At 51.4% G+C, this 27,571-nt stretch overlaps 2 protein-coding genes across 6 annotated transcripts in view; one reads left to right on the forward strand and one right to left on the reverse strand.

The window, feature by feature from the left end:
• Ppfia4 (PTPRF interacting protein alpha 4) overlaps positions 1-18,112 on the forward strand; it is a 46,776-nt gene extending 28,664 nt beyond the window's left edge. For 4 of the 5 annotated variants that reach the window (XR_009057164.1, XR_009057167.1, XR_009057166.1 and 1 more), the window contains exons 19-30: positions 1,443-1,536; positions 1,994-2,075; positions 2,432-2,632; positions 3,010-3,072; positions 3,551-3,577; positions 4,874-5,049; positions 10,094-10,191; positions 10,742-10,917; positions 13,520-13,588; positions 15,407-15,584; positions 15,740-15,848; positions 16,047-18,112. Coding sequence is in view for 1 of the 5 variants with exons in the window: in XM_057770670.1 (XP_057626653.1) it covers positions 1,443-1,536; positions 1,994-2,075; positions 2,432-2,632; positions 3,010-3,072; positions 3,551-3,577; positions 4,874-5,049; positions 10,094-10,191; positions 10,742-10,917; positions 13,520-13,588; positions 15,407-15,584; positions 16,047-16,096 (1,214 nt within the window). In the remaining 4 variants the exon portion in view is untranslated. The remainder of the gene's footprint in view (positions 1-1,442; positions 1,537-1,993; positions 2,076-2,431; positions 2,633-3,009; positions 3,073-3,550; positions 3,578-4,873; positions 5,050-10,093; positions 10,192-10,741; positions 10,918-13,519; positions 13,589-15,406; positions 15,585-15,739; positions 15,849-16,046) is intronic. The other variant, XM_057770670.1, reaches the window with a different exon arrangement.
• A 5,676-nt stretch (positions 18,113-23,788) lies between these two features.
• Myog (myogenin) lies at positions 23,789-26,226 on the reverse strand. The gene is made up of 3 exons (XM_057770482.1): positions 25,720-26,226; positions 25,060-25,141; positions 23,789-24,514 (listed from the first exon to the last, which is right to left on the reverse strand). Exons 1-3 carry the CDS (start codon positions 26,188-26,190, stop codon positions 24,393-24,395), a joined length of 675 nt encoding a protein of 224 aa, XP_057626465.1. The 5' UTR covers positions 26,191-26,226; the 3' UTR covers positions 23,789-24,392.
• Between the last annotated feature and the right edge of the window lie 1,345 nt (positions 26,227-27,571).

A 27,571-nucleotide genomic window follows, 5' to 3' on the forward strand; every position in this document is an offset into this window, starting at 1 on the left:
AGGAGATTATTCCAAAACACTGCGATAGTAGAGATGGCCTGGGTGCTTCAGCACCCGGCAGTAGCTGTCTGTGGAGGATCTGGGATGATGACAGGTTTTATTCCCTGGGAACTCTTGAGCTGAGGCTTGTGGATTTACAGAATTTAGCTAAGGTGAGAGGGGGATATTGTGGGAGGGTGCAGCTTAAGGAAGGGGAAGACGTGGGGAGGAGGCCTGTGTGTGCCACTGTCTTTGAGTAGAGGAGGACAAGGTGGAAAGATGGGAGTAGAGAAATGATGGCTAGCCCAGACCAGCTCCTCAGCCTGAGAAGAGAGTTCAAAGTCCCCCAGAGCAGTGGGAACACTGATGAATCCCTCGGGGGAGGGACTTGATCAGAAGGACCTTTGGATAATGGTGCATAATAGACCTTCCCTGACTTCACATCTCCGGAAAGGCAAGGCGTGAATCAGAACACAGCTATCTGAGTGAAGAGGAGGATTGGGAGGGTGGGTGTTGCTGCTCGAGATGTGTCTTAGCCTGGAGCTAAGGCAAAGCAGGCAAGAAGGGCATGCAGAGCCAACCTGAGGAAGTCTGCTTGGTGGCAGAGGTGCGTTGTGAGAAGCTGTGTGATTTCTTTCTCCCCGCACAGTGCTGACACTTAAGCTTGTCAGTGTCTCGGAGTAGTTTCTGCCCTCTCCACGTCTGCTGCCGTGTGAGCCTGAGCGGCCAGGTCTACAGTGACGTCAGTGACAATGCCCTCTCTCAGGAATTCTCCAGGGTTTCATCATGAATCTGGGAGACTGTCCATAGGAGAGAGTGACGAGTGTTCCCCTTTGTAGCCTGTGCAAGTGGACGCACCTGGAGAAAGAGGCTGGTGTGGAGAGCACACTCAGAGTGTGTGTGTGTGTGTGTGTGTGTGGTGAGTGCACGTAGAGCGAGATTGCTATGAAATGAACGCATGTGGGGGCGCAGAGAGAGACGGAAAGGCAGAGGGAGACAGATACACACGGGAGGACGGGGGTGGGGAGAGGGAGAGAGGGAGAGAAAGAGGGGTGTGCAGTGTGTATAGCCAGAGATTTTGCCCAGGAGTTTATCAAGTCAGGGTAGTTATTCCTGAAATCTTGTCCGTGTCTATTCATATTTACCCAGGGTGTGCTTCGCAGCCTGACTTAGAGAAGTCAGGAGCTCTGTCTAGGACTCTAGAGTGGGACAAGTCTGGTCCATCTCTCTAGACAGCACTCCCTAGGGCTGAGGATCCCCAGGGGATAAACCAACTGGTATCACTCTGGGGCTGCCTATTGTGCAGAGACTTTGGGAGACAGCCCAGGGAATGAGTGGGGACCCTTCAGACTTGGTTGGGGTGCTCTGTGCCGAGGAGGCATCTGTTGTTGCTTCCCCGCTTTCTTGGTCCAGGCTGAGGCAGAAGCAAAATGGCTGTTGACATGTCCATGTCTTCCTTTCAGTTCTGCTCACAGACTCCGAGCTCAGTCTTCAGGAACCACTGGTACCTGCCAAGCTTGGGACCCAGGCAGAGAAGGACCGGCGACTGAAAAAGAAGTAAGAGTCTCAGGCCACCTCAGGTGGCCTGGGCACCCGGCTGCTTTCCTTCCCATGTCTTGTCATAGACTGATCTCAGAGAGACAGAGCCCGGCAAGACTTGGTCCATGCGGGCACATCTGAGCGGCCCTGAGTTGAGAACAGGGTCTTAGGATGATCCTAGGGAACAGGAAGCAGGAGGGCTGTTGGAGAGTAATCTGGGACCCGTGGTTCTCTTCCAGGGCACATGGAGATGGCTAAGTCAGTGTGTGTGAGGTGTGAGAGCACTGTGGGCATGAAGGGTGTTCCTGCCCCACTTCGAAGTTTCAGATTGCTTCAGGCATAGAGCAGAAGAATTCAAGGGTGGGGAGCTGGGGAAGTACGAATGCCAGCTCTTGGCCCAGCCTGGAGTGGTCCCCAGGAGTCAGCCTGGTTCAGAGAAAAAAAGACTAGTGAGCCTGTTGTTCCTCCCCCCAAGACACCAGCTGCTTGAAGATGCTCGCCGAAAAGGAATGCCCTTTGCTCAATGGGATGGCCCCACGGTGGTCTCCTGGCTGGAGGTGAGCCTGAGAAGGGGAGATGCTCGGGGGTCTCGAGGGAAGACCGTGTGTGGTCTCCCCATCCCCACCCAAGTCTAGATGGTCCTCTCTGAGCTTAAGTCTCTTGTGTCTGCTCTTGGGGTTTGCTTTACACCTTTGTTTGGTGGGATGAGGACTCCTGAGCAGCAGACACGATGTCCCTATACCTTTACCAGAGTGTTTCTCCCAGATAGACACGTATGTGTCATACCAAGAATAAGGGGGCAGATTATAGAGGCATCAGTCTTTCACAGGCTGACTGACTCTTCCATCAGGCTGCCCTAGGAGTAACCATCCTAGTGATGCTGAGTTGCTCCCCTGTGCTCCCACGTCTGCAGCTCTGGGTAGGAATGCCTGCCTGGTATGTGGCGGCCTGCCGGGCCAATGTCAAGAGTGGTGCCATCATGTCCGCCCTGTCGGACACAGAGATCCAGCGGGAAATCGGCATCAGCAATGCCCTGCACCGGCTCAAGCTCCGCTTGGCCATCCAGGAGATGGTGTCACTGACCAGCCCCTCAGCCCCGCCTACCTCCAGGACTGTGAGTAGCCTCTTTCACCCTCAAATCTACAGGGGTCCTGACGGTGTTTATACAGTCTCCCGTTGGTCTCCAGGAAGAGGGAACATCGAACTCTGCCTTAACTTCCCATCACCACAGAAGGCTCTCCCTGGTCTTTAGGAGAGTTGATTCTAGGGGGCTCCCATGACTTCCCTATCTCCATGCCTCCCTGACAATAGTTGCAGGTCTCTGGGTCGTTTCTAGGATGGACTGCTTAGAACTGGACTGTGGGGAACCATGAGCTTGACCCATGGGTGGAGTCAGGGGAAGGGAGAGTTGTACCTGGGGCCTTCTGCTGGGGAGCTCGGTGTGGGGGCAGGGCACATCCAGGACCAGGATGCTTTCTTCTTTGCCTGCAGTCTTCAGGGAATGTCTGGGTGACCCATGAAGAGATGGAAACTCTGGCAACATCTACCAAAACAGTGAGTCTGCCCCTTGGCCCAGTGACAGCCCTGAAGATGAAGTGAGGAATGTGGGAAGCCGGAAGGGCCGGCAGAGACCTAGCGTCCCTGATTGTGGGAGGCTCTGCGCCCAGGGGTCATAAGACTTTGACATCTTTGGGCTACAGGGGGCGCTACCCCGTTATGGGCCTGAGTTACAAGCTCCCTGTTCTTGGCTTGGTCCTTGGTGGAGAAGGAGGGAAGAATGGGAGTTTCTGGCATCGTGCTAACCCCCAGTCAAGCCTGGGAACCGCGGAAGCATGGTTTAGCTGCACCAATTTGTTACCCCCACCACAAGCATGCACATAATGTGCCAGCTTTCTCAACTGCCCCAGCAAGCTTACCCTGGTCACCCATGAGCTACCGGGGTGGCTTTCCCCTCTTTTGGATAGCCTGGGTGGAGGCTCCGGGTTTCTTGACTTTCGTGTCTCCCCTGACATGCGGCACTGGCTCCTGCTAGGACAGTGAGGAGGGCAGCTGGGCCCAGGTAAGACCCCTCCCTCCCTCATCAGAACTCCTCTCAGGTCAGGGCAGCATCCTTCCACAAGGCTCCCTGGATGGTTCAGCTGGCCGAGTCCAGTGTGTGCATGTCCTCGTCACATGTGGAGGCCTGGACAAAGTTTCTTCTTTTTGTCCCCAAACTCCATTTTCATTCCTTCTCTGCTTCTGTACTGGTGGCAGGTGAGGAGCAGTGGGGGGCTGGGCCCCTAGCATGCTGGACACTTCACAGTTTGACTCTCCTCATGAACGATGAGACTTAGATTCATACAGTCTTCTTCCATTCCTTATTCTGCCAAAGGGCACTCTGGCGAATGAAACTTTCATTCTTCATTCATTCATTCATTCATTCATTCATTCATTCATTCATTCATATGTGCTTACCTCGTTAGCACATCTTTATTGAGCATCTACAAGATCAGGCTTTCTAAACTTTCTAAATGAGTAAAGGAATAACATCAATGAGCAGTTTAAATGGAATCTAAGGACAGTGTTGACGAACACAGGGATAGTCTGGAATAGTTGTTACTGTGGTGGAGAATGAGACAGGGCAGCCATGCTTGCACTCGCTGGTCACACCGGTGTTGGATAGCACGTTCTCATGATACAACACTAGAGGAATCAGAAATGTAAAGTTAAGGAAAAAATGTTGATCCTGATGGCTTTATAGAACTTGATAAATAAAACACACACAAAGCTAATGTATTGTTTACATTACATTACATTACATGGCAAATGCATCCCCTGCATTTGGTCGTGAGAGTGGGAGCACCGACAAAGGGCCCGGAGGACTCCTGGAGTGCTGAGCAGGCCGTAGGGAAGCAGACCGACTGTTCAGGCTCAGGATACTGTCCCTTGCTTTGTTTTCTATCTTCGGCTAACATTTACTCATTCCCTGGACTGTGGAGCTGGCCGTTCCCCAGAACCAGCTGTCATGCTTCGCAGGCCCCCTGAACCTGGCCTCTCTTTTGCCTCCGAGACTAGCTGATGTAAGGAAGGCATGTCGTCCACACACCACTACACATGCAGAGGTGACAGGAAAGACTGTTTTCTACTCCATGGGCAGTCGCTCCTTTGCTGGCAAAGACAGTTGGTACCTGAGCAGAACTGGGTCATTTTGAGATCCTGAAATACTTCTATCGCTTCTCACAAATAAGCTGAAGTATTAGTGAGCAGCCTGCCCTTCCTCACGGGTGGAGGGGGATTAGGATTCTCCCAAATAGATATGCCACCTGTGGCCTATCGGCACCGCCCCGCCATGTCCTCTTCCTTCTCATGTCCCCAGACCCTGGCCTATGGAGACATGAATCACGAGTGGATTGGAAATGAATGGCTGCCCAGCCTGGGGCTCCCTCAGTACCGCAGTTACTTCATGGAGTGCCTGGTGGATGCACGCATGCTGGATCACCTCACCAAGAAGGACCTACGGGTCCACCTCAAGATGGTGGACAGTTTTCATCGGTGAGCCAGGCTGGAGCTGGGGCTACCTCTTTGGTGTGGCATCTCCCCAAGCCCTGGGGCTCTGTCCTCAGAAATGGAGGGGCCCCTTGTCTCTTTCCAGGGCCCGCTCTGGGTAGTAATATGTTTTCCTGTTATGGAACGTTCCCATGTTCTCTTATTCTGCGGTTTGTGAATTTGATCCTGTCCCTTTAAACCCACAGGGCACGAGTTGTTTTCATTAGCATCATCTTTGAGAGTTTCCTCTGGACTCTGAATTTCCTTGCTTGTCGTTGGGTTTGCTGAATTCTCTGTGTTCACCAAGGAGCCTTACAGTGGCTCTGACTCTGAGGGACTGTATGTCTCTAGGTTATAAGATACCCTGTCCAAAGCAACCGAGAGAAGGGAGGTCTTATTTTGGCTCTTGGTTGTGGGGTACAGTCCGTCATGACGGAGCAGTGAAGACGGCAGCTGGCTGCTCTGCTCCAGCAGTCAGGAAGAAGAGGGAGATGCATTCTGGTGCTCCAGCTGGCTTTTTCCTTTATTTACCGTCTAGGACCCCAGCCCAGGGAAAGGTGCTGCCCACTTTTAGGAAAAACTTCATATCTCAATTAACCCAATCAAGATAATCCCTCAAAGACAGGCTAGAGCATAATCTAATCAATTAATTCCTCCCAGGGCCCTGGGGATCGTTTTTTAGACAATTGCAGATACCCTTACATTGATAACCAGCATTGAGCATCTGTATTTTTTTTTCCTGCTGCTGTGATAAAAATACCTTGACAAATACCCGCACTTCAGAGCTGCTCTATAGCCCCTGGCAGGCTGGCTTTCTCCCTGCTCCTCACAGTGGGGCTGCCTGTGAGAAAGGATTTATTTAGGGCTATAGTCCCAGACCATTATGGTGAGAAGGACATGGCAGTAGGCAGGGGAAGCATGGCACAGGAGCAGGAAGCTGGCTGATCGGATCACATTTGCACCCAGGAAGTGGAGAAAAAACAGTGAGTGAGACCAGACTTCAAAAGCACCCCCACGACTTATTTCTCCTACTGAGGCTTTACCGCCTGAGAGTCCCGTGACGTTTCCAACAGCACTACCATCTGGAGACCAAGTGTGCAAACACACAAACCGCGCACCGTCACGGAGGCAATGGGCTCGTGACACTTTTGCATCGCCGATGGGAGTCCCTCAGCTTTGTCCCTTTATGCAGAGTGACATCTAATCCATGTCTTCTTTTGACTGAAAAGCTCTGTACAAACCTGTCACAGCTGGCAGCCTGTGAGCAGAATTTGGCTTAGAGATACATTTTATTTAGCCTCCATGTTTTTTAAAAATCATGAATTTGGTTGACAATATTTTGTTTTAACTTTTATTGTTTTTGTATATGGGTGGTTTACCTGCATGTATGTCTGTGAACCACATGTGTACCTATTGCCTGTGGAGGCCAGATGGGGACATCAGATCATCTGGAGCTGACGTGAGTCACCGTGTGGGTGCTGGGAATTGAACCAAGGTCTTCTGGATGAGCGGCCAGTGCTCTTAACCACTGAGCCATCTCTCCAGCCTCAGCTGCCAATGTAATTTCTATCTAGATGTCTGGAATTCTGGTTTCTTTGGAAAGGTAGGCAGCTCCGTGGCCACACTGCCACCTGGACTCGACAGCCCCTCCAGCCTGCTTCCCAGCTTGCTCATGAACAACAAGCAATATGACAGCCTGATCCCTCCCCACCAGCACTGCAGAGTGAGGCTGGTGGGCACAGCCACTTAAACTAGGGCTTTGCCTCAAGTAGAGAGTAAGATAGCAGGTGGCGCCCGGTGTTTGTGGCTTTTCAAGTTCCGTCAGGACTTTGTGGACGCCTTCCAGTTGACACTGTAGAGATTTAAATCTGGATGGGATCTGGTTAACTTCCGCGTGGATGAGGAAACCGAGGCCTAGGAAGGAGCAGTACCTTAGGGATGGAGACAGAGCACAGGCGGAACTAAGTCTGAGGACTCAGGTTCAGTCCTGCACCCCTTAGCCTTTCTGACCCCACAGCGACTTGTGAGGGCTGCAGGGAAGCTGTGTCTTCTCTGCCCAGCACCCCTCGCTGAAAGGGAGTCTTTTGTCTTTGCCAGGCCCAGCTGCACCTGTCTCCTCCTGTGTGATTGATAGGCAGGGAGATGTGCCGCTCCTCTGCCCGGCTGATGTGTGCCTAGACTGCTGGAGAAGGCCCTCCTGTCTTAGCAGGAGAGACAGAGCCCTCCTGCACGCAGCCCCACTGTGAGGAGCATGGAGAAAGCCAGCCTGCCAGGGGCTATAGAGCAGCTCTGAAGCGTGGGTGCTTCAGGCTTCTGAGGTGTCACTACACTTTGCCTCTGCCATTCACTCTGGGTTATTCTGCTCAATATTCTAATAGCACATTCTTTTTTTTTTCTTTCTTTCTTTCTTTCTTTCTTTCTTTCTTTCTTTCTTTCTTTCTTTCTTTCTTTCTTTCTTTCCTTCTTTTTTCTTGGAGTTTGGGGACAAACACTCACTCTGCAGCTTATGCTGGCCTCAAACTCACAGCCCTCCCACCTCATCCTCCAGATATTGGGATTAGAGGCGTGAGCCCTCATGTCTAGCCTCAAAAGCATGTTCTTGGCTATTCCTTTGTTGAAACACTTGGGACCGAGCATAGGGTCTCCACACGGGCAGCCAGGCTTTCTGACACTGAGCTTCATCCCCAGCCCCCTTCCTGCTTTTGAAACAGGGACCCATGTAACCCAGGATGGCCTTAAACTTTCTGTGTAGCAGAAGATGATCTCGAGTTTCTGATCCTCCTGCCTTTACTTCCACGCATAGGGATTATAGGCATGCCCCACTGTGCCTGGCCTCCCTATCCTTTTTTGCATTTTGAGACAGGTTCTCACTAAGTTGTCTCGTCTTAAACTTACTCTGTAATAACTCTTGGATTTGGGGTCCTCTTGCCTCAGCCTCCCGAATAACTTGGATTACCGACTTGCACCACCAAGTCATTTTTGGAGACGTTCATGTAAGTCATTATTTTTATGACAAGAAATGGATGTGTACATCCTACTCTACCAACAGAGGTAGCAAATCAAGGAGAGGTTGTTTCTACCTGCTTCCTTGGCCAGGTCGGGCTGATGCCCTCATCTTTTGGCATCCCGCCCAGTGCTTCTCCTTGGACTGGGGTAGTCTGTTGAGTATTGCTGTTTGGGTTGACCCCCACTCCACACATATATCAATCACACCTTCCTAATAGTGGTCCTTTTTCTGAGTCCCCGAGATGTGTTGAGCCCTTCCATTCATGGTCACTTCTAATCCTCACCAAAGAGAGGTGGGACTCCATCTTACAGACGCCTGGTGTCCTTAGGGAGAATGTGGCAGAGCTGGCATTCAGACGTGTCTTGACCTAACCACAAGGACTTTATGGTTTTGCTGTGTTGTCTGACAACCTGAAAGTCACAGGAACTGTGTAAAGGTTTACAGCGAGACTTCATGTCAAGGGCGTAGCCCATCACGGGTTGTGTGAGCTGATGCCTCTTGATAGCCATCCAGAACTTTAAGACAGCAGCTTGCACCCTAAATACAGGCTGCCTAGAAATGTGTCTCTGAGCATGAGTGTTCCAGGCAGAAGGGCTTTGGGAGCAGTCTGTATAATTTAATCTCAAAGCTGTTGGAGATGGATGGGCCTTCTGTTCTGTTGCTCTGTGTAAAGGAAAACCCAGAAAGGGGAAAGGACAAGGTAGTGGCCCAGTCAAACTAGGACCCTTACATTTGTCCCAGTGTGAACGAGCTGCCCGTCACTGGGAGGGTTCTGGTGTTGCTCACCACTGTGGAAGTGCTGTAGGGTGGATGAGTCCTAGATTCGGAGGAGCCCACATTAGAGGCTGTGGGGTCCCTTCTAACCCAAGGTTCCTCTGCCCGAGTTATTGTCCACTCACTGCTTATTGTGAACTGCAATATTTGTTTTATTTGGTACAATTAATAAGTTGTGTAAATTGTGTCATTTCATCGTTAAGCACTTATAGAGCACCTCAGATGCCCTAGAGATTTGTGACCAGTAAGTTAAATGGTCCGTGTCCTCGGAAGTGTACATTTTGACTTGGCGAGGCAAGACGGTTAAGGAGCTAGGAATATAATCTGACCTCGTTAGTGTGGGGTGGAGGAGGTAATGGTATAGTGTAAGTCTGCTTTAGGTGGCTTCTGAGTTGGGCTGAGCAGGAGACGCGTGAAGAAAGACTTAAAGGTGAAGAAAGAGCGAACTGTTTAGAAAACTGGGGGTTGGATGATCTGGGTGGCAAGCAGTGCAAAGGCCCTGAGGTCCCCAGGCCTCAGACGCCTGCTGTCTGAGGAGCGGCTGCAGCACAGACAGCAGGCTGGACAGGTAAGGGAACACCTGTGGCATCTTGTAGGCCACTGAAAGGCCTGAGTGAACTAGCAATATTAAGGAGTATCTTAGATTTCCTTTTACTTTGATTGTGAGTGGTTGTTAGTCTTTGTCATCCCAACGCTGCAAAGAAGGGGCTTGCTAATTTCCTCCAAAGCCCTTCCGCCAGGCAGGCCCTTTGTTGGCTTCTGTTTGCTGTAACAGAATATCTGACACACCCTGGGAGAGAAAGGATTTGGTTTGCTCCTGGGTTGAGCCCATTGTGAAGGGCGAAGCAGAGAGAATGTCTCGGCCCTTAGGCTGTCTCCTTCTCCCCTTTTATTTCATCTGGTTCCCAGCCTGTGAAATGGAGCTGTCTGTATTCAGGATGGGTCTTACCACTACCTTAATCACCTCTGGAAATGCCCTTGAAGACACCTAATCTGCTAGGCTAGGTGGTGCAGTTCAACCAAGGTGACCGACAGGATTAGCCTTCAATGCCCTACCTGCCTGAGGGGGTTGGGGTGTAAGCAGCAGGAGGTGGAAGTAGCCTTGAATGAATCAGTGCAGCGCTGGCAGCAGGGGCCTGAAGGGCCCAGGGTGTGTTTTGTGTTGGGTGCAGTGGGTCTGTGCCTATTATGGTTGGTTACAGAATGGGGGCCATGTAGACGGGAATGTGGCCACACCAGAGCCCTGGCTCAGCTGCTGTGTGCCTACAGAACCAGTCTCCAGTATGGCATCATGTGTCTGAAGAGGCTGAATTATGACCGGAAGGAGCTGGAGAAGAGGCGGGAGGAGAGTCAGCATGAGATCAAGGGTAAGCTGGTAGGGTCTGGGGAAGCTTGCTTCCACCCCCAGCCTGGGGCCCAGTGAGCCTCAGGGAAGACTCAGAGCTGAGAGGTGGCTACAATCCCAGCCTGTCCGATGGAAGAGAAATATTCCATGTCCACTCAGATGTGATTCCACTTCCCTCAGACAGTGGCCACCATCCACACTGACGAGACCTCTGGTATGGTGCTGTAGACTGATGTGCTCACCGAAGTTGGTGACCTGGTGGTGGGGGAGGGGAGTGCTGGATGGGGAAGAGGCAGGTTTTAGATAAGACCCTGAAAGTAGAAAGAATAAGGCCACTTTGGCCTGGGGTGAGGGGACGACCCAAGCTGGGACCCTGGGGGAAAAAGTGGCAGAGATACAGTGAGGTGGAGTTGGCCCTGGGGGAGCCCAGATGCCAGGGAGGAAGCTAGGGATGGAGTAGGAGCTGGAGAGAGGGGTAGCCGGGGCTTTGTGGGTAGGAAATCCCTTCTGTGCCTGGAAGAGCCTGGGCCAGCCATGTTTCTTTTTTGTCCGTTTCTTCCTCTGCCCTCCAGATGTGCTGGTCTGGACCAATGACCAGGTGGTTCACTGGGTCCAGTCTATTGGGCTGAGGGACTATGCAGGAAATCTGCATGAGAGTGGTGTGCACGGTGCTCTGCTGGCCCTGGATGAGAACTTTGATCACAACACCCTGGCCTTGGTTCTGCAAATCCCCACACAGAACACCCAGGTAGGCCTCCAGTCCGCCAGCACCCGCCTCCCCCTACTGTGTGTGTGCGCGCAAGTGCACGTGTGTGCATGCGCGCGTGTGCATGCGTGCAAGCACGTGTGCATGTGTGTATGTGTACACATATGGGTGCATGTGTGTGTGTGTGTGTGTGTGCACATGCGTGCTGTCCGTCCCAACCTGAGTGGTGCCTGTGCCCCTGGGGAATGTGTGTCTTTCACATGCAGTTACATTTCTTGTGGCCTCACAGCTGTGAGTCACTCCAGCTCTTCCCAAACTGAGGCCTGGTGCTTTCCTTTTCCTTAAGTTGCTTCTCTGACCCATCTTTTCATAGGCAAGAACAAGCGCTGGGCCTTGCAGGTTCCATAGAGCCTGTACCTACCCGAGGGATCTGCTCCTGAGCTCCTAGGCTTTAACAGACTAAATATACCAGTGGGCACAGCCCAGAGACACTCCATACGAGGGCTTTGTCTTCCTGTCAGCAGCTCAAAAGATTAGACATCACCTTCAATTACATTTCATGATTATTGTTACAATGATTATCTAGGAATATATCTCAAGTCTCTTGACCCTATTTATATTTTTGGCCCTTCTGACTTCCTGTGGGTAATGGAGTCTAGATGCACTCGGGTAAAATACTTCCTGATTTTAGTTGTCCTAAATCTGCCTCTGCCAGGCTGTCCCTGATGAGGATGTTTGTATGTGACCTGTTCTCCCATTTTATAAAAACTGTGAATTTCATAAACTCTGATTATGTTGCCTCTGGGCCCAAGTCTTTGTTTTTCCAGACAGAATGGTCTTAATTCTTTTAGCTGTCCCTCGTGTAGACGAGCTGCTGCCCCTGATCATTTTAGCTGCCCTTGTCTGAACTGTTCGCAGCTGTCAGATTGCTTTTGAAATTCAGCCACTAGCTGTGCTGGCTATTCTGGGAACAGACACTCTTTGGCTTGACCGAGGGTGGGGCTGTGTTGTCTCTCAGTTCTGGGTAGCGCTGGCTTTGGGGGCAACGACAGCATTCAGGGCCAATGTGTTTGTAGACCGTCTGCTGTGACGCCCACTGACCAGTCAAAACACATAGCATGGAACCTTTCCTTTCTAGTAAGAGTTTGGATTTCCTCCAAATGCAGTTTCTCTATACTTGCCCACCTCTAAGTTCATTTGCAGGTTTCCTCTACAGTTGATGCTCATCCTTTTAACCTCTCACTTCCCAGAATATCTGAAACGTTACAACCGTTTTCCTCTCTGATCACTTGTAAGACATGCTGCTTCCACTCTGACGAACACTATCCTGATAGAACTCTGGGCTTCATACTCCCCCCAGAAATGGGCTTTCTCTTTCCTACTTCCTGTCTAAGGATGCCTACCTATTTCCTCTTCTCTCCTCCTCCTCCTCCTTCTACTTTTTTTTTTTTTTTTTTTGAGAAAGGCTTTCTCTGTGTTGCTTTGTCTGTCCTGGAACTCAATCTGTAGACCAGACTGGCCTTGAACGCAGAGATCCACCTGCCTCTGCCTCCTGGGATTTAAGGCATCCACTACCAGCACCTGGCATTTTCTTGACCTATTTGTGTGACACAGTTTGGAATCCTTTATGGACCATGGTTGAAAATATCTGGTGACAGAAAGTTATGAAAACCTTCCTGTTTCTTTGTTTTGATTAATTTATTTCTGTGTGTGTGTGTGTGTGTGTGTGTGTACCATATGCATGCAGGTGTTGCAGAGTCCAGAAAAGGGCTTCCGGTTCCCCGGAACTGTAGTTACGGGGAGTTGTCAGTCACCTGATATAGGTGCTGGAAACTGAACCTGGGTCCTCTGCAAGAGCCGCAAGTGCTCTTAACTGCTGAGCCCCCTCTGCACCCACGCGGGTAGTTTCCTTACTGAGTTAATTCTGAGGAGGTCCAGAAAAGTGTCTCAGGGCTTCCACTATCAGCGACTGGGGATTCTTTTAGTCTGAGTTTGCAATGTGTGCCTTGCCAGATGAACTCACTTATTCCCGGGCAGTCTTGAGTACCCACGTGTGCGTGTTTATTGCTCTTCCTTCTGCCCTCACCAGTGGGTGCTCAGCCATGTTTTCCCAGTAGAGACAAATATAGGCTTAAAAATAATTTTTATTTATGCATAGAAAATTTGGCATATTTGTACAATTTATTTTGATCATCTTTGTCTGTCACCTCCCTCCAATTCCCACTGGTGCCTCCGTTCTCCCTCACACCTTCCTGTCCTCTTTCTTTTTGTTATTGATAACTCTGTGAGTCCAATTAGTGAAAATAGTTTTTTTCCAATAGATAAAGCCTGTCTATTCATGTACTCTGTAATCCAGCTTTTAAAATGACATTTGCCCCTAATTTGTCTGATAACCTGAATTTGATCCCTGGGACCTTCATGGTGAAAAGAGAGAAGCAATTCTTGCACATTCTCTTCTAACCTCCACAGTGCATAGTCACAATTGCCCACATGTGTGTGCGTGCATACACATACACATGTACATACACGCACACACAGACACATAATAATAAAAACTGAATTAATATAAATTTTTAAATAGAAAGATACCATAAATGTTATTAACTAGAGCCTCTCTTCCTTCCTCTCACCCTGTGGGTTTCAGGCCCGTCAAGTGATGGAGAGAGAGTTCAATAACCTGTTGGCTTTGGGCACAGACAGGAAGTTGGATGACGTGAGTACTTGGATATGAATTTAGAGCCTTGGTCATTGTAGGCTGATTGGATTGAGGGTCATGAGATCTCCCACCCTAGGGCTGATGAGTGGTGGCTAGCCTAAGGGAGGAGAGCCAGCAGGGATGGGGAATGGCAAGGGGCCGGGAGGAATGGCAAGGGGGCGGGGAGGAATGGCAAGGGGGCGGGGAGGAATGGCAAGGGGGCGGGGAGGAATGGCAAGGGGCGGGGAGGCATGTGGTTGGTTGTGCAGCAGCAGGCTGTGGGGAAGTCTCTGAAAATCATTTCTGGTATAAAAACCAAAGCCCGTGTTATACTTCTGGCATCTTCCACCTCAAAACTCAGCCTTCTCGGCCATGCAGGGTCAAAGGTCTTCCCCAGAGGCTGTCTCTTCGGGGTGACTTTTCTGTTTCTGTGTCTTTCCCTGCTGGGCGGGATTGCAGCCTGCCCTCTAGTTGTGTGGTGTCTGAGGACAGACGCTCTGCTGAGGTGCTGAGTGACAGCTCCACCCTCTGCTCCTCAGGGTAGTTGGCACACTGCTAAACAAAAAGTCAAGCTGACACCCCAGATCTCGCCGTAGCTTCACTCTGCAGCCCTTCTGATCTGTAGAAGTAGCCTTTGACCTTCATTTCATCAGGCCTTCCCTTGGGGTTCAGGGAAGTCTTGGAGGGCCCTGCCAGCACTCCCTCCTCCACCTCTTGACCTGTTTCCCTGTCACCAACCTTCCTTGAATGTGCCAGTCTGTCTGCCTTACCCGACTGTGCTTAAGCAAGTTAAAAAGAGCCCGGGACTGACAGGACGGCACAGGAAGGAAAGCGCTGGCCGTACAAGCCAGATGACCTGAGCTTGATCTCTGGAACCTATAGAAAGGTAGAAAGAGATAACCAGCTCCCCAGTGTTGTCCTCCGACTTCCACAGATGTCCTGTCGCGTGTGTGAACACACCCCACACACATTTATTTCTAGGTTCTCCATCTTTAGACCTTGCTAAATTAAGGAATGGGCCTCCAGCTATCCATTCATCAACAGTTAGTGAGGCAGACAGCATTCCACGACACCACTCAGGATCAGGGAATGCATTCTTTGGAACAACAAAAATCATTCATTGCTCCAAAGAGCATAGAACATGATAGAGAAAGGAGAAGAAAACAGAAGGAGTAGAATGTGAAGGGACTGGGGGGAGCAGGGGGAGATGAGGGGAAGGAACAGTAATGGAATACTCTTGTCAATGCTCCTGGGACAGGTCTTAGGACAGGCTTAGAGGTGATTAGAACATGTATCATTCCAAGAGCACAGATTACAAACCCCAATGGGAGGGACTGTCGAGGCAAAACCAGGTGTCAGCGGCCCTGTTCCTTCTCACTCTTCCCATACTGGGGGGACTGCACAGTTCTGAAAACACAAAGGTGGGCTCCGAAGGGTGGCCTGTGTCCTTTGGAGGAGCCTGATTCCGGAGGCTCATCTGTCTGGCCCCATCGCTGTCTGTGTGTTCTGGTTCAACTGGAGAAGGTAGCCTGAGACATAAATAGGTGAGGCAGATGCTGGACTTCCCATTTGACAGATAAGAAAACTGAAGCCCGGAGAGGTCCTGTCACCGAACCAAGAATGGCAACCTAGAACTCATGATCTCTGGCAGTGTTTTCCTAGCAACCTGGGTAGTATCTTTATTGAGGCCCCAGGACAGGATAGCAGGACTGCTGCTGACCAGTGAGTGACCTCCCGCAGGGAGCCTAGGAAGAGAAATACTTTGAAAAAGCAGTGGGCTCTCCCAGCTCAGTTGGGAAGGTTGGAGTGGCAACTCCAATATGTCCCTTGATGCAGGGGGAAGAGAAGGTGTTCCGTCGAGCACCCTCCTGGAGGAAACGCTTCAGGCCCCGGGATCACCACAGTGGTGGCATGCTGGGCACCTCGGCAGAGACCCTCCCGGTGGGCTTCCGTGTATCCACGCTGGGTCCGCTGCAGCCCCCACCCCCTCCGCCCAAGAAGATCATGCCGGAAGGTGAGTGCAGGGACTGGCCGCGGGCTCCCTCCCGCAGCCGGGGGCCAAGCGGGCTGGAGAGGGGCGAGGCCGAGGCTGCGCTGCACTAACGCTGCGGTGGGGCGCGCACTAACCCGCGCTCTGTGTGTTCTCCCGCCGCTGCCGACTCCTGCCAGCTGGGACGGCGGGGGCGCAGAGACTGGAGCCCTCCACGGTCCGGACCTACTCCTGCTGACCCCCCACCCTCCCGCCCCGGGTCTGACGGGGGTGTGCCCCCGGCTCGGGGTAAGTGGGCCTGGCCGTGGCTGCGCTCGCCCGCCTTGCCTCTGCTCCGGCCCGCCCTGCCGCCGCCGCACCCTCGCTGCAGCACCGCCCGGCTTGCCCTTCCCGCTTCGCTTTGTGCTTGGCCGCATGCTGCACTTACCTGCTGCCCTTCCGGGAACCACCTCCACTTACAGAGCCTGTCTCTCTCTTCTCTCTTAGCTCACTCCCACTATCTCTACGGACACATGCTCTCCGCTTTCCGGGACTAGCCACGGTCCCCAGGGTGGGTGCCCTGGTTTCGCAGGCTCAACCGGCCCTGACCCCTCCTGCTCGTTCCCTTTCTCCCTTGGCTCCCAGCCTCTTCTCTGTGACTTTCCAGTTGCCCGGGATCTCAGAATATGCTCATCTACTCCCTTGGCATCCCACTATCCGAGTCCTACTTCGTGCCCCTTTTGTAAGTCTCTGGTGGATGTGGCCAAGGTTTCCTGTGTGTGGCGGCACCCAGGTTGATGGTGCTTGGGATTCTGTGGGAGGGAGAAAAAGGTAACACTGAGTGAGTGTCGCCCCCTTTTACTTTTCTGGACCTAGTTTGGTCTGGACTCTGGGTTCATCAGGCTCATGATCCCAAGCCAAGGACTGAGATGGCCCTTCCAATAAAAGGCCATTTCGGACTCTGTCCTGCTTGGACTAGTTGGCCTTCTGGTCCCCTCCACTCTGGCTGTGTCAAATGGTCGGAGTGGTTTTGGTACACCCTTTCACAGTATCACCCCTGCCTCTTCCCCAAACCGGTCAACAGTGTCTGTAGCTCTTGCCTCTAGGTCGTGCTTGGGGGCAATGAGGGGTGAGTACCCGAGTCCCTCCAGGACACGCCAGGAAGGAAACTGAGGAAGGCTAAGGTGGAAACTCTGAGCCCCAGCTGATGCAGAATCCCAAATATGTGGGAGAAATGGACCCCAGAGCTTTGGACTAAGGGCGAAGGCAAGGGAAAATCTTCAACTCCTTGCCCAGTAGAAGGTACAGTCAGGGAAACTAGAAGGAGAACAGATGGCCTTACTACCTAAGCCCAAAGGGCAGTGGGAATGGTTCAGCCCCAGCCACAGTGGAGCCTGCTGCGGGGCTGAGTGGGTCAGATCGTGAGCTGTTATGTCTGCCCTGAAAGGGAGGGGGGTCCCTTTAGGGACCCATGTCCCAGGTCCAGGATATCTAATGTGGACTGAGGCAGTCTTCCTTCTGTGTCCGTCCTCATGCCGTCCAGTCCTCCATTAGTGTTCTTTGGGGGTCAGCTATCTACTCAAGAAATTGTTGATCGCCTCTCTCCCCACTATTTTAATTGCTTTTTCTGGCAGCATGGTGGGGCAGGACAGATTGTGAGGAATACCATTCACCTCCTCTTCCAGACCCATTCCTTAGCCTTAGGAAATCTCAGGACCTCATATCAGGGTGGGTCGATGGAAGCTGATACCTAACGGGAGAGGAAAGGACGTGCCTGGGTTGTGTTTGTTGGAGGCAGGCAGGACAGTACCCTCCTGCCCTCCTGTAGGCAAGTGGAGTAACTGGCATGCCGTCTCATTCACTGGGATTCTGAGCAGGGGCTAGGCTGGCATGTGGAGAAATGAGCCAGAACTCCCTGCTGCCCAGTAGGGGAAAGCTTGGCTAATGGGGTGATTGAATGGGCTCCCCTGGGCTGGGGCAGGAAGCTACCTGTCCTTGATCCCATTGTTTCTGCATCCCTACCAGTCAGGCTGCTGGGGATGAAGATGAGAAACAATTGAGTAGAATATGAATTGGTTAGAGTGTGAGAAAGCCCGATCCTGATCTCTGGAGTTGCACAGAAGTACCAGCATCCTGAGACGGAAGGAGTTGAGCTTGACAACCCCGTCTGACTCCTTCTGAGGACTCTCTATGGGCTAGCTGTGTGAGAGAGTCAGCCCTGCCCCTCCTCTACCGTGTAGCTCTGTCATGGTTTTCGATGTCATAGGTAGCGACTGGGGATCCAGGTGTTTTCAGGGTCAGCAGGGAGGATGGACGGGGACTCTGCATGCAGTGATGGAAGGCTGCTGTCATGGTGTACCCATTGCCTCACAGTTAAAGTATATATGCATATATTTTTTTTTCTGGAGAGTAACCAGTGGCCCAAGCCCTCCTTGCCAGCCTCCTGTGTCTCACCGGGTCCCTTCTCAGTACTGTATTGGCTCAGTGCTTCAGGAGTGTGTGTGCGAGTGTGTGTGGGTGTGTGTGGGCGTGAGTGGGTGTTTATGTACCAATAAACAACCTGGTTTTAAGACAATGTACAAATGGCCTCCGTTTCTTTCTTGAACACTCAGCTCACCTGATGTGTCCGGCTTCCTTCACAGACCTCCAGGTTGCTGTGCTCTGGGAAGGAGGTATCAGAGTTTTGAAGCATATGAACAACACATTTCTGTTTATTATGCACGCACAGGATTGATGGGAAAGGTAGCCTTTGGGTGGCGTGTACCAAGTGTTTTGAGCAAGGTGAAGGGATGAGAAGCCTGCTCTCAGGCTTGGTTGGGTTCCCCTTTCACCTTTATTCTTCTGTCCAGGCCTTCTCTACCTGGATCCTTTCACACTGAGCCTGGAGTCACTGTTGCTGCCCAGCCTCCTCTGTGCATCTCTGCATTCTAGGAGCTGTCTTAGTTACCTTTTGGTTGCTGTGATAAGATACCATGACCAATGTAACTTATGAAGAAAATCATTTACTTGGGTGCTCACTTACAGTTCCAGAGGGTTAGAGTCCATGACCATCATGGCAGGGAGGATGGCAGCAGGGTGGTCAGGCAAGCGGGCAGATAGACATGGCACTGGAGAAGTAGCTGAGAGCTTACATACTGAGACAACAACCAAGAGGCAGAGCGAGAGAGCTAACTGGGATGGCATGAGCTTTTAAAACTTCAAAGCCGGTTCCCAGTGACACACCTTCTCCAACAAGGCCATGCTCCTGATCCTTCCCACACAGTTCCTCCAACTGGGGACCAAACATTCATGTGAGCCTATGGGAGTAATTCTTTCGTTTGTTTGTTTTTTGTTTTTTGAGACAGGGTTTCTCTGCATAGCAGCTCTGGCTGTCCTGGAACTTTCTAGAGCAGGCTGACTTCAAACTCACAGAAATCTGCCTGCCTCTGCCTGGGATTAAAGGTGTGTGCTGCCTGCACTACCTTCTCTAACACCACCACCGCTGTGCTGGGACCATTCTAATTTAAACCACCATAGTCTCCACTGCTTCAGTTCAGGGCCCAGCCCCTCCATGGCCTTAGGAAGCCATTCATGACTTTGAGTCCCTGGCCCTCTCCTCTTCCCATTAGCTTGAATCTGCCTAATCGGAAATGTTCTGTCCAACAGTGCTTCCTCCAGAAGACAGCTCAGTGGCTCTTTTCTTTGCTTTGGTAGTTTCGACCCTTTAACTCCTTTCTAAGTCTCTCACGGGAGGCAATGGCTGGCACTGCAGTAGAGTTAGGTAACCAGCATCCTTCAGTTTCGTGAACATTCTATACATGTTGAACAGGTGTCTGTGTTGTCTCCTTGACTGTTTACATTGATGGACCTCATCTTGAAGAATCATTGAAAGGATTAATATTAACAAAAGCCAACAAATCCCTAAGCACTGCTGGGTGCCAGACCCTTGCCTGGTCTAGCTGCTATTACAAAACAACCTTACATAGGTCATTTTTAATCAACAGAAATGTGTTTGAGAAGTCCAAGAGCAAGCTACCGGTAGATTTAATCTCCAGTGAGGGCTTAGTCTTCAGAAATGGTACTTTGTCAAGGTGTTCTCATACAACAGAAAAGGTTGAAGGGTAACAAGGGCCAAACAGGTGCCTCTTATAAGGGCACTAAACACTGTTCATGAGGGCACAGCCCTCATATCCTAACCACCTTCAGAAGGCCTACCTCTTAATGCCATTGCATTAGGGATTAGGTATTTTAAAGATTAATTTTTTCTCAATCTAAGTATGAATGTGCATGTGTGTGTGGGTGCTGGTGGAGGTCAGAAGACACGTGGGTCCCTTAGAGCTGGAGGTACAGCGTTTGTGAGCTGCACGATGCAGGTGTTGGTATGCAAGCTTGTGCAGAGTGGCAAGCCCTCTTAACTGCCGAGCCATTTAGCTAGCCCTGAACATGGGTTGAATGTGAATTTTGAAGAAATTCAAACATCTAAATTGGCTGGGCGGTGGTGGTGCATGCTTTTAATCCCAGCACTCAGGAGGCAGAGGTAGGCAGATCTCTGTAAGTTCGAGGCCAGCCTGCTCTACAAGAGCTAGCTCTAGGACAGGCTCCAAAGCTACAGAGAAACCTGTCTTGAAAAACCAAAATAAATAAATAAATAAACAAACAAATAAATAAATAGCATCCAAATTATAACTTGTAGTAAACAGATTAACTTATAGTAATAAAATTAGTTAATTAATTAATCCAGTCCTCAGAAGCCAGCAGTGTGGTATCACTGCAATTTTATAGAACAGGAAACTGTCAGGTTAAGATCACACACCTTGTGAAAGACATGGGTCTGAAGCCTAGGTCTGAGTCCAATGCCTTGTCCTTCACTGTAATCTGTGTGGTGGATTCCTGATCTAGTACCCGGAGTGCTTGATAGCTTAACTGCTTCTTCTGAGAGAGCGTCGTGATTTCTCCAGCTATCCTAATTCTCTTTCCCTCATACGTTCATTTGTAACTCCTCAAGTGGCCCTTTTTACCTGTGAATCATCCTGGGGCCACAGTCCACTCACTTGAGTGGTTAACCATGTGGCCTGACGCACACTGCGTTCTTGTGTCCCTTCCATAGCCATTGGGCCCCAAACACTGAGGCAAGAGTGAGCGTCCGTGGGCACAGATGACAGGAAGAGAGCCAGATCTAACTTAGGCAGAACCCAGGCAAGCCTCTCAGTGCCCCACCTGCCATGGTCAAAGGTGGAACTGAGGAGCTGAGCTGCAGTAGCTGGCTACAGGAAAGAAGTCTGAAGGTTCCAGAAAGCCATGACTTCTCAGTGCTGTCAGCGCTGGATTGGGGATATAGGAAGAGCAGTCCTGTATGGAAGTGGTTCAGGGATGCTGGGCTCCAGATAAGACCCTAGCTAGTGTCATGTTTCTCCTTCCTTCCTTCCTTCCTTCCTTCCTTCCTTCCTTCCTTCCTTCCTTCCTTCCTTCCTTCCTTCCTTCCTTCCTCCCTCCCTCCCTCCCTCCCTCCCTCCCTCCCTCCCTCCCTCCCTCCCTTCATTCCACGTAGCCTTGGCTGTCCTGGTTGAGCAGGCTGGCCTCAAACTCACGGAGATCCGCCTGGGATTAAAGGCGTGCACCACCTCCCAGCTTTATCATTATGTTTCTTTAACATTTGGAGAAAACAGGGAAGAATCATTTTAGGGAAGGGTCCTCAAAAGGTTTTCCTTTGCTGTCGCTGGAAATGTTCTAAACAGAGTGAGAGACCAGGAGTCTGGGTCTGGGTATTCACCCATAGCTGAGGGAGTGCAGAGAGGAGGCCAACAAAGGATGGTGATATATGTTCCTATCAGGCCTGACCTGGGCTCCTTGGCCAATCTCATGTGGTGCTCTGGCTCCCCTAGGCATCTGTGCCCCAGCTTGAGCCTTCGAAACCAGGAAACTAAAGAACATGGGGCATGGCATGTTAGGGGATAGTAGGGTGGCATTACTTCCATGGAACAGACACCCAAGTTGAGGGGACTCTTTCTCCTATCATTGTTCTTCCACGCCAGTTGCCCCAACCATCTAGTACACCTGCAGCCACTAGTGGAAAGGTCTGGGAAGTCAGACACCTGAGAATGTTTGCTGCAGCGCACAGATGGCGCTGCAAGCGTCCTATAATTTATAATAATTAGCCAAACACCAGGAAGCGCCTACATCCACACTGGCATGCCAGTTTTAAGTAATTCTTGCCTCTTCATTCTGTGTATTCCTTAAAGCTTATTATTAGGCAACATTTGATTAACCCAGTTTGATTTATCGTAGTTACTTCCCCTGATTGAGGGAATTTAAGTTAATTTCCCTAAAGAACTCCAGCTCATTATTCATTAACATTGAGTGTTATCTTTAATTCTATTGTGAAGGTTGAGAATTTGTTAATTTAAGGAAACCCTTACGCTTAATAACATCTATTTTGTGAAAATATTCTGGACTCCTGTATGGCAGGGTTAGTCATTCACATCTGGCTGTGCTGGCATGTGGTGAGTTGAGGCCTTGCAAGCATGATTACACCTGCCTGTGCAGGGTTCTGTTGGTTCTAACGACCTGGTTATTCTTTCAAGTGTGAATATGCATCTCAGTTTCCAGTTGACGTAACTGAAAAGAATGGGCTTTAACACTATATCCAACAACCGCAGGAGCCGTGAACTCCATGGTATTCATTGATGCCCTTGCTCTTGGCTAGCACTGGACCCTTGTAGGGGCCTGGGAGGACTAGGGATAGATGCATCACAGCTGAAGACAGTGGGGCAGTGCCCACCTAAGAACACGGGGAGGCACTGGGGCAGAGGACACAAATCTCAGGAGAGCCCTTTTTGGTTGTGCAATCGAGTGTTGTGGTTATAAGAGAGCACACTAGACTAGAGGTAAGGGTGGCAGTCCCCCAAAGCTCTGGCAAATCTCCCTCATACTGTCCAGGCAAGGTTGGGGAGGCAGTTGGGGAGGGGCCCATCTGAGCTTGAGCAAGTGTAGAATGACCGTCAGTGCCTACTCTCTTAAACTGGCTCAAGTCACGTTGCCAAAGGGTCCCTGCACCAAAGCCCTGTCCTCAACAGTTAGGAAATAACCCAGAGTAAACCAATCTGGCACGACACAACTGGAATTAGTAAAGTTGAAGTTCTTGGTCCTTTCCCATTCTAGTTCCTTTGATCTCCTCTATCCCTCCCTCCCCTGAGACAGGGTTTCTCTGTAGCTTTGGAGCCTGCCTGGCCTCGAACTCACAGAGATGCGCCTGCCTCTACCTTCCCAGTGCTGAGATTAAAGGTGTGCGCCACCACCGCCCGGCCGGACCTCCTCTAGCTGTGATCTTCACTCTCAGTTTCCCATCCACCATCTCCCCTTGAAAAAGTAGTCTCCCGAACAATTAGAACTGTGCATAGCTTATTCTGTCTGTGTGTATGCCTGCAGGCCAGAAGAGGGCACCAGACCTCATTACAGATGGTTGCCGGGAATAGAACTCAGGACCTTTGGAAGAGCAGGTCCTTATGCTCTTAGCCGCTGAGCCATCTCTCCAGCCCGCCTGTTTGTTCTTTGTCTCTCGGTTCCCTCAGCACAATCGCCTGTCTTTGAGCTGTAGGTGGGGACAGGAGTATCCCTGTGCTTGGAGGGAAGGGCAGAGGGCGGTAAGGGGACATGCTGTTTGTCCTATGAAGACATGACAGTGTCTGGCTCCATTTGCTCTGTGTAGCCACCTCCTGTTTCTCTGTAGAGCTCAAGGTTATGTGGATACAGGGGAGAGACAGGGCTGAGGAAGGAAAGTCCCACAAACCCAGCTCTGCACCCCTAACCCTACATGTGGGCTGAGCACAAGGTGTGAGCATGCTCAGTGGACCTCTTGGGGTAAGTTGGAACACAGCAGACTGTGAATGATGTCTGATGTAAAGTACAATAGAGTGCTTTGTACTTCTGTCTTGGTGTGCCCAGGATTTCTGAGGAATCTGGTCTCTTCCCCAGCGGTGCAGCGCCTGGCTCTTGTGTCTGGTGACCAGTTCAGGACCACAGCTCCATTCACAGGGACCCATCCCGAGTGGTCCCCCTCCACTTGTGCACATGGACCCCCAGTGTTGTCAGTGTCTCCTCTCCCGATACATCATTGCAGACACTTTTCTAGCAATCAGTCTTTATTCATTTTTTAAAAAAGAAAATCCAAATAAGTTAGCAAAAGGATTACAAAAAAAAAATTGGCAAAAACCACACACAATGCTTAGTTTAACAAAAGAAGTTGCCCCAAGAGCCCCCACCCCCTTCCCTGCCTGTCCCTGGCAATATTAGCACAGGAGACCTTGGTCAGATGGCAGCTTTACAAACAACACACAAACAAAACAAAACAATACACAAACCACTGAAAGGTTCCCAATATCCACTGCAAAAGCTTGGCCCCCAGGGACTTTGGAACAGGGTAGTTCCTTTCCCTTCTCTCTCAACTCAGGGCAGGCCCAGCCCAGCCCCTGGCATCAGGGAGAGATTGGAACGGGTGTGCATGCTTGTCCAGATCGGGGCGCTGTCTCGGGCTCTCATTTGGGGGGTGGAATTAGAAGCATATTATGATTTTTTTAAAAAGCTCCCGAGATTGCCCCATTGGGGAGCATCCACAAGGGGGTTCTCTGGACTCCATCTTTCTTTCCTTGGAAGGGGATACTCTGTGCTCTAAGGAGTCAGCTAAAAGGGCATCCATTCCCTTGCTGGGCTGGGGGTTAGCCTTTTACGGATGGGGAGTGGGTAGTCTGGCCTGTGGCAGCCTGGGGCTGTTTTCTTGGCACCAGGACAGCCTCGCTTGAAAGGCCCCTGCAGCAGAAATGGTGGCCTTCAACACCATCCTGGGGGCTCAAACGTGGACACCCAGCCTGGCAGACAAACTCAGTTGGGCATGGTTTCGTCTGGGAAGGCAACAGACATATCCTCCACTGTGATGCTGTCCACGATGGAGGTGAGGGAGTGCAGGTTGTGGGCGTCTGCAGGGTCGGCTGCAAGCAGATGATCTGAAAGGAGAAGACGGGAGTGTCTCCTGGGCAAGGGGCATGGGACCCTTGGGATGGCATAGGCTTTCCCAACAGACAGGAGAGTGAGAGTCAGGAGTTCCCCCAGCCACTAGCATTCCAGCACACACACACACACACACACACACACACACACACACACACACACACACACACACACACTTAGGTTTTGGAAGTGGCTATCCCAAGGTGAAGCCAGGATAGCATATCCTAGGGAACCGGGCCCAGTTTTGCAGCACTGACTCAGCAGTTCCCAGGGACCCCTGGGGCAGGGACAGGCTCTTCTCCCTGAGGTCAACCACCAGACACCGCCTGAATGCTGTTGGAGGCTGTGAGTACTCCTTAGCTGGTCAAGGCTATAGGGCGGTACAGGGCTTCCAGCCCACCGTTTGGGGCCCTCAGGTCAGCAGTTTCCCGAGGAAACCACAGGAAGGTGACTGGAACATGGAATAAGGTAAGGGACTTGCCCAGCCTAGTTAGGGTCTAAACGATTTGAGCCATGGTTATCAGGGTCAGGATTCACTTACCTCCCGGGTTGGGACCAAACTCCAGTGCACTGCCCCACTCTGGACTGCAGGAGGCGCTGTGGGAGTTGCATTCACTGTGTACCTGCAAGACAAGGCCAAGATCCAAGGTCAATTCTACAATCGTCCTCAGGTACAGCTCTCTGCTTGGGTTCCTGGGTAGGTTACCACCCTAGAATGTTCTCCACAGATAGCCTACTTTCTAGGTCTTTCCTGGTTTCTAGGATGGGAATTTTGCCTTCACTTTGGGGATAAGGGCGATAAGCCACAATGCTTCATTATGGTGACCTCTGAGCAGGACAAAGCAGGTTTCTTTGGCCACTTGGTCTGGCCTTTTAGATGTTGCCTCGAGCATGGGAATCAGCCCTCGTCTTCACCTGGGCTCTCCTAAGCCCTTACCACAGACTTGTTTCTGGCCCCCTTCTGTTCTCTTGTGCGCCCCGCTCCCCCCCCCCCCCCCCCACTTCCCCATCTGTATTTACTATCCATTGCCTTTGTCTGGTCTGGAAGCAGTATGAGCACAGAAGGTCTCGGGATAGCCTAGCCGACAACGAAAGGGGTCCTGGGATTCCCTAGGGCCCTGGCTTTGCACCTGTTCCAGCCCAAGCTGACCAGGCACCTCCCTCTGGCCCTATCCCTGGGACTGGTGCGCCAGCCACTTACCACCGGCTGGGGCCCGCCCCCGCCTCGGTAGCGGAGATCTCGCTCCTCCTGGTTGAGGGAACTGAGCAAGGCCTGTAGGCGCTCAATGTACTGAATGGCACTGCGCAGGATTTCCACCTTGGGCAGCCGCTGGTTGGGGTTGAGCAGGGTGCTCCTCTTCAGGGCCTCGAAGGCCTCATTCACTTTCTTGAGCCTGCGCTTCTCTCTCAGTGTGGCTGCCCTCCGCCGGTCTACAGACACCGATTTTCTCTTACACACCTTACACGCCCATGGTAGGCACTGGCCTGGACAGTGCTCAGGGGTTCCCAGTCCCTTTTCTTCCAGGGGTCCTCGGGCTTCTGGGCTCAAGCTGAGCTCAGTCCGCTCATAGCCTGGGGGCTCAAAACCCTGGAGGTGGACAGGCAGGTAGTTTTCCCCATCATAGAAGTGGGGATCCTGGTAGAAATAGGGGGATGTCTCATACAGCTCCATCGGGTCGGAAAAGACTTGTTCTTGCCACTGGCCCCCAAGCTCCTGCAGCCCCTCACGCCAACTGCTGGGTGCCATTTAAACCCTCCCTGCTGGCATGGACCCAGAGATAAATATAGCCAACGCCACCGAAACCTGAGCCCCCCTCTAAGCTGTTGCTGCACATCAAGACGTTTACAGTGGATTACAAGTGATTCCCCTTCCCTCTCCTTTCGCCCCCACCCCACCCTGCCTGCCTGCCCCTGGCCCAGGCGGCTCCTGTGCTTGCACGGGTCGGAGGCCGACGGCTGTAATTTGATTAGGTTTCCTTTCTCCACAGCCCCTGTGGGGTAGGGAAGGTGGGGGTGGATGCATTCCCCCTCTCATCTGCTCCTTTCAATTACTCCTCTCCGGGCCGCCTGCCTGCTCTCCTCCATGGTCCAAGGCAGCTGGTGGACAGGGCAGGAGGACACAAGAAAGAGTTTGCTTTGGGCTAGAAGCGGCCCTCAGACTCCATCTAGCCTACTCTCTGCTGCTTGGGAGCACCATAAAGCATACTGCACCAGTCTCGTGGACCCCTAAAGGCTTACCACCCACCACAGCAGGACCACTCCAAATTCGGGGCGTGTGTGTGTGTGTGTGTGTGTGTGTGTGTGTGTCTGTCTATGGAGGCAGAATACAGAAACTCAGAAGGGCAAGTTGGTTCAATTTTTGGGTTTCCATAGAAATCTGGACCTTATATGTTCTCTTAGGTCTCACATAGCTGTGCATAGATTGAGGCGAGCGAACTCGAGGACTTCTTAAGTAAGGAGGGGGGTTGGTTCTTAAGTAGTAGGGGCCAGGGGAAGTCAGTGTCTAGTGAGGATGAGACCTCACAGCCTCTGCATTGTCATCTTTCCCCCCAGTTAATAGCGATTTGGTCTTCTGTGTCCCCCCCAGGTCACTCTTAATCATCTCTTGATGCTTTCCCCCTTAATGATGCTCCTGCCCTGTTCTGACTCAAGGACCATCTTGACTCCTCTCTGGAGATGGGGTGGTAAGGAGAATAGTCCTTTGTATTGTTTGTGTCTTTACTAGGCCGCCAGGCTGACTTCTATCCCTCCTGCCCGAGTCACCATCTCTGAATGCATCATACAACTCTAGAATGTCAGGGGGAGCTTGGCTTCCCATTTCATCTCGGGCTGCATCTGTGGTTACCTCAGCGGAGGCATCGGTGATCAGGGAGGACAGTTCTAAGAAGGGCCGCGGGCTGCTGGCCACCTTTCTACCCCACCTCTTGATTCCTGAGTCCTCTTCCTGAGGATGTCACACGGCAGCCTGTTCTACTGACCCGTAGCTTTAGGAATTCAAAATCTCTTAGCCATGGGTCAGGATTTTCCCCAGGATCCTGCACACTAAGTGTGAG

Source organism: Chionomys nivalis, chromosome 5, assembly GCF_950005125.1.
Source record: "Chionomys nivalis chromosome 5, mChiNiv1.1, whole genome shotgun sequence".
NCBI classification, from domain to species: domain Eukaryota; kingdom Metazoa; phylum Chordata; class Mammalia; order Rodentia; family Cricetidae; genus Chionomys; species Chionomys nivalis.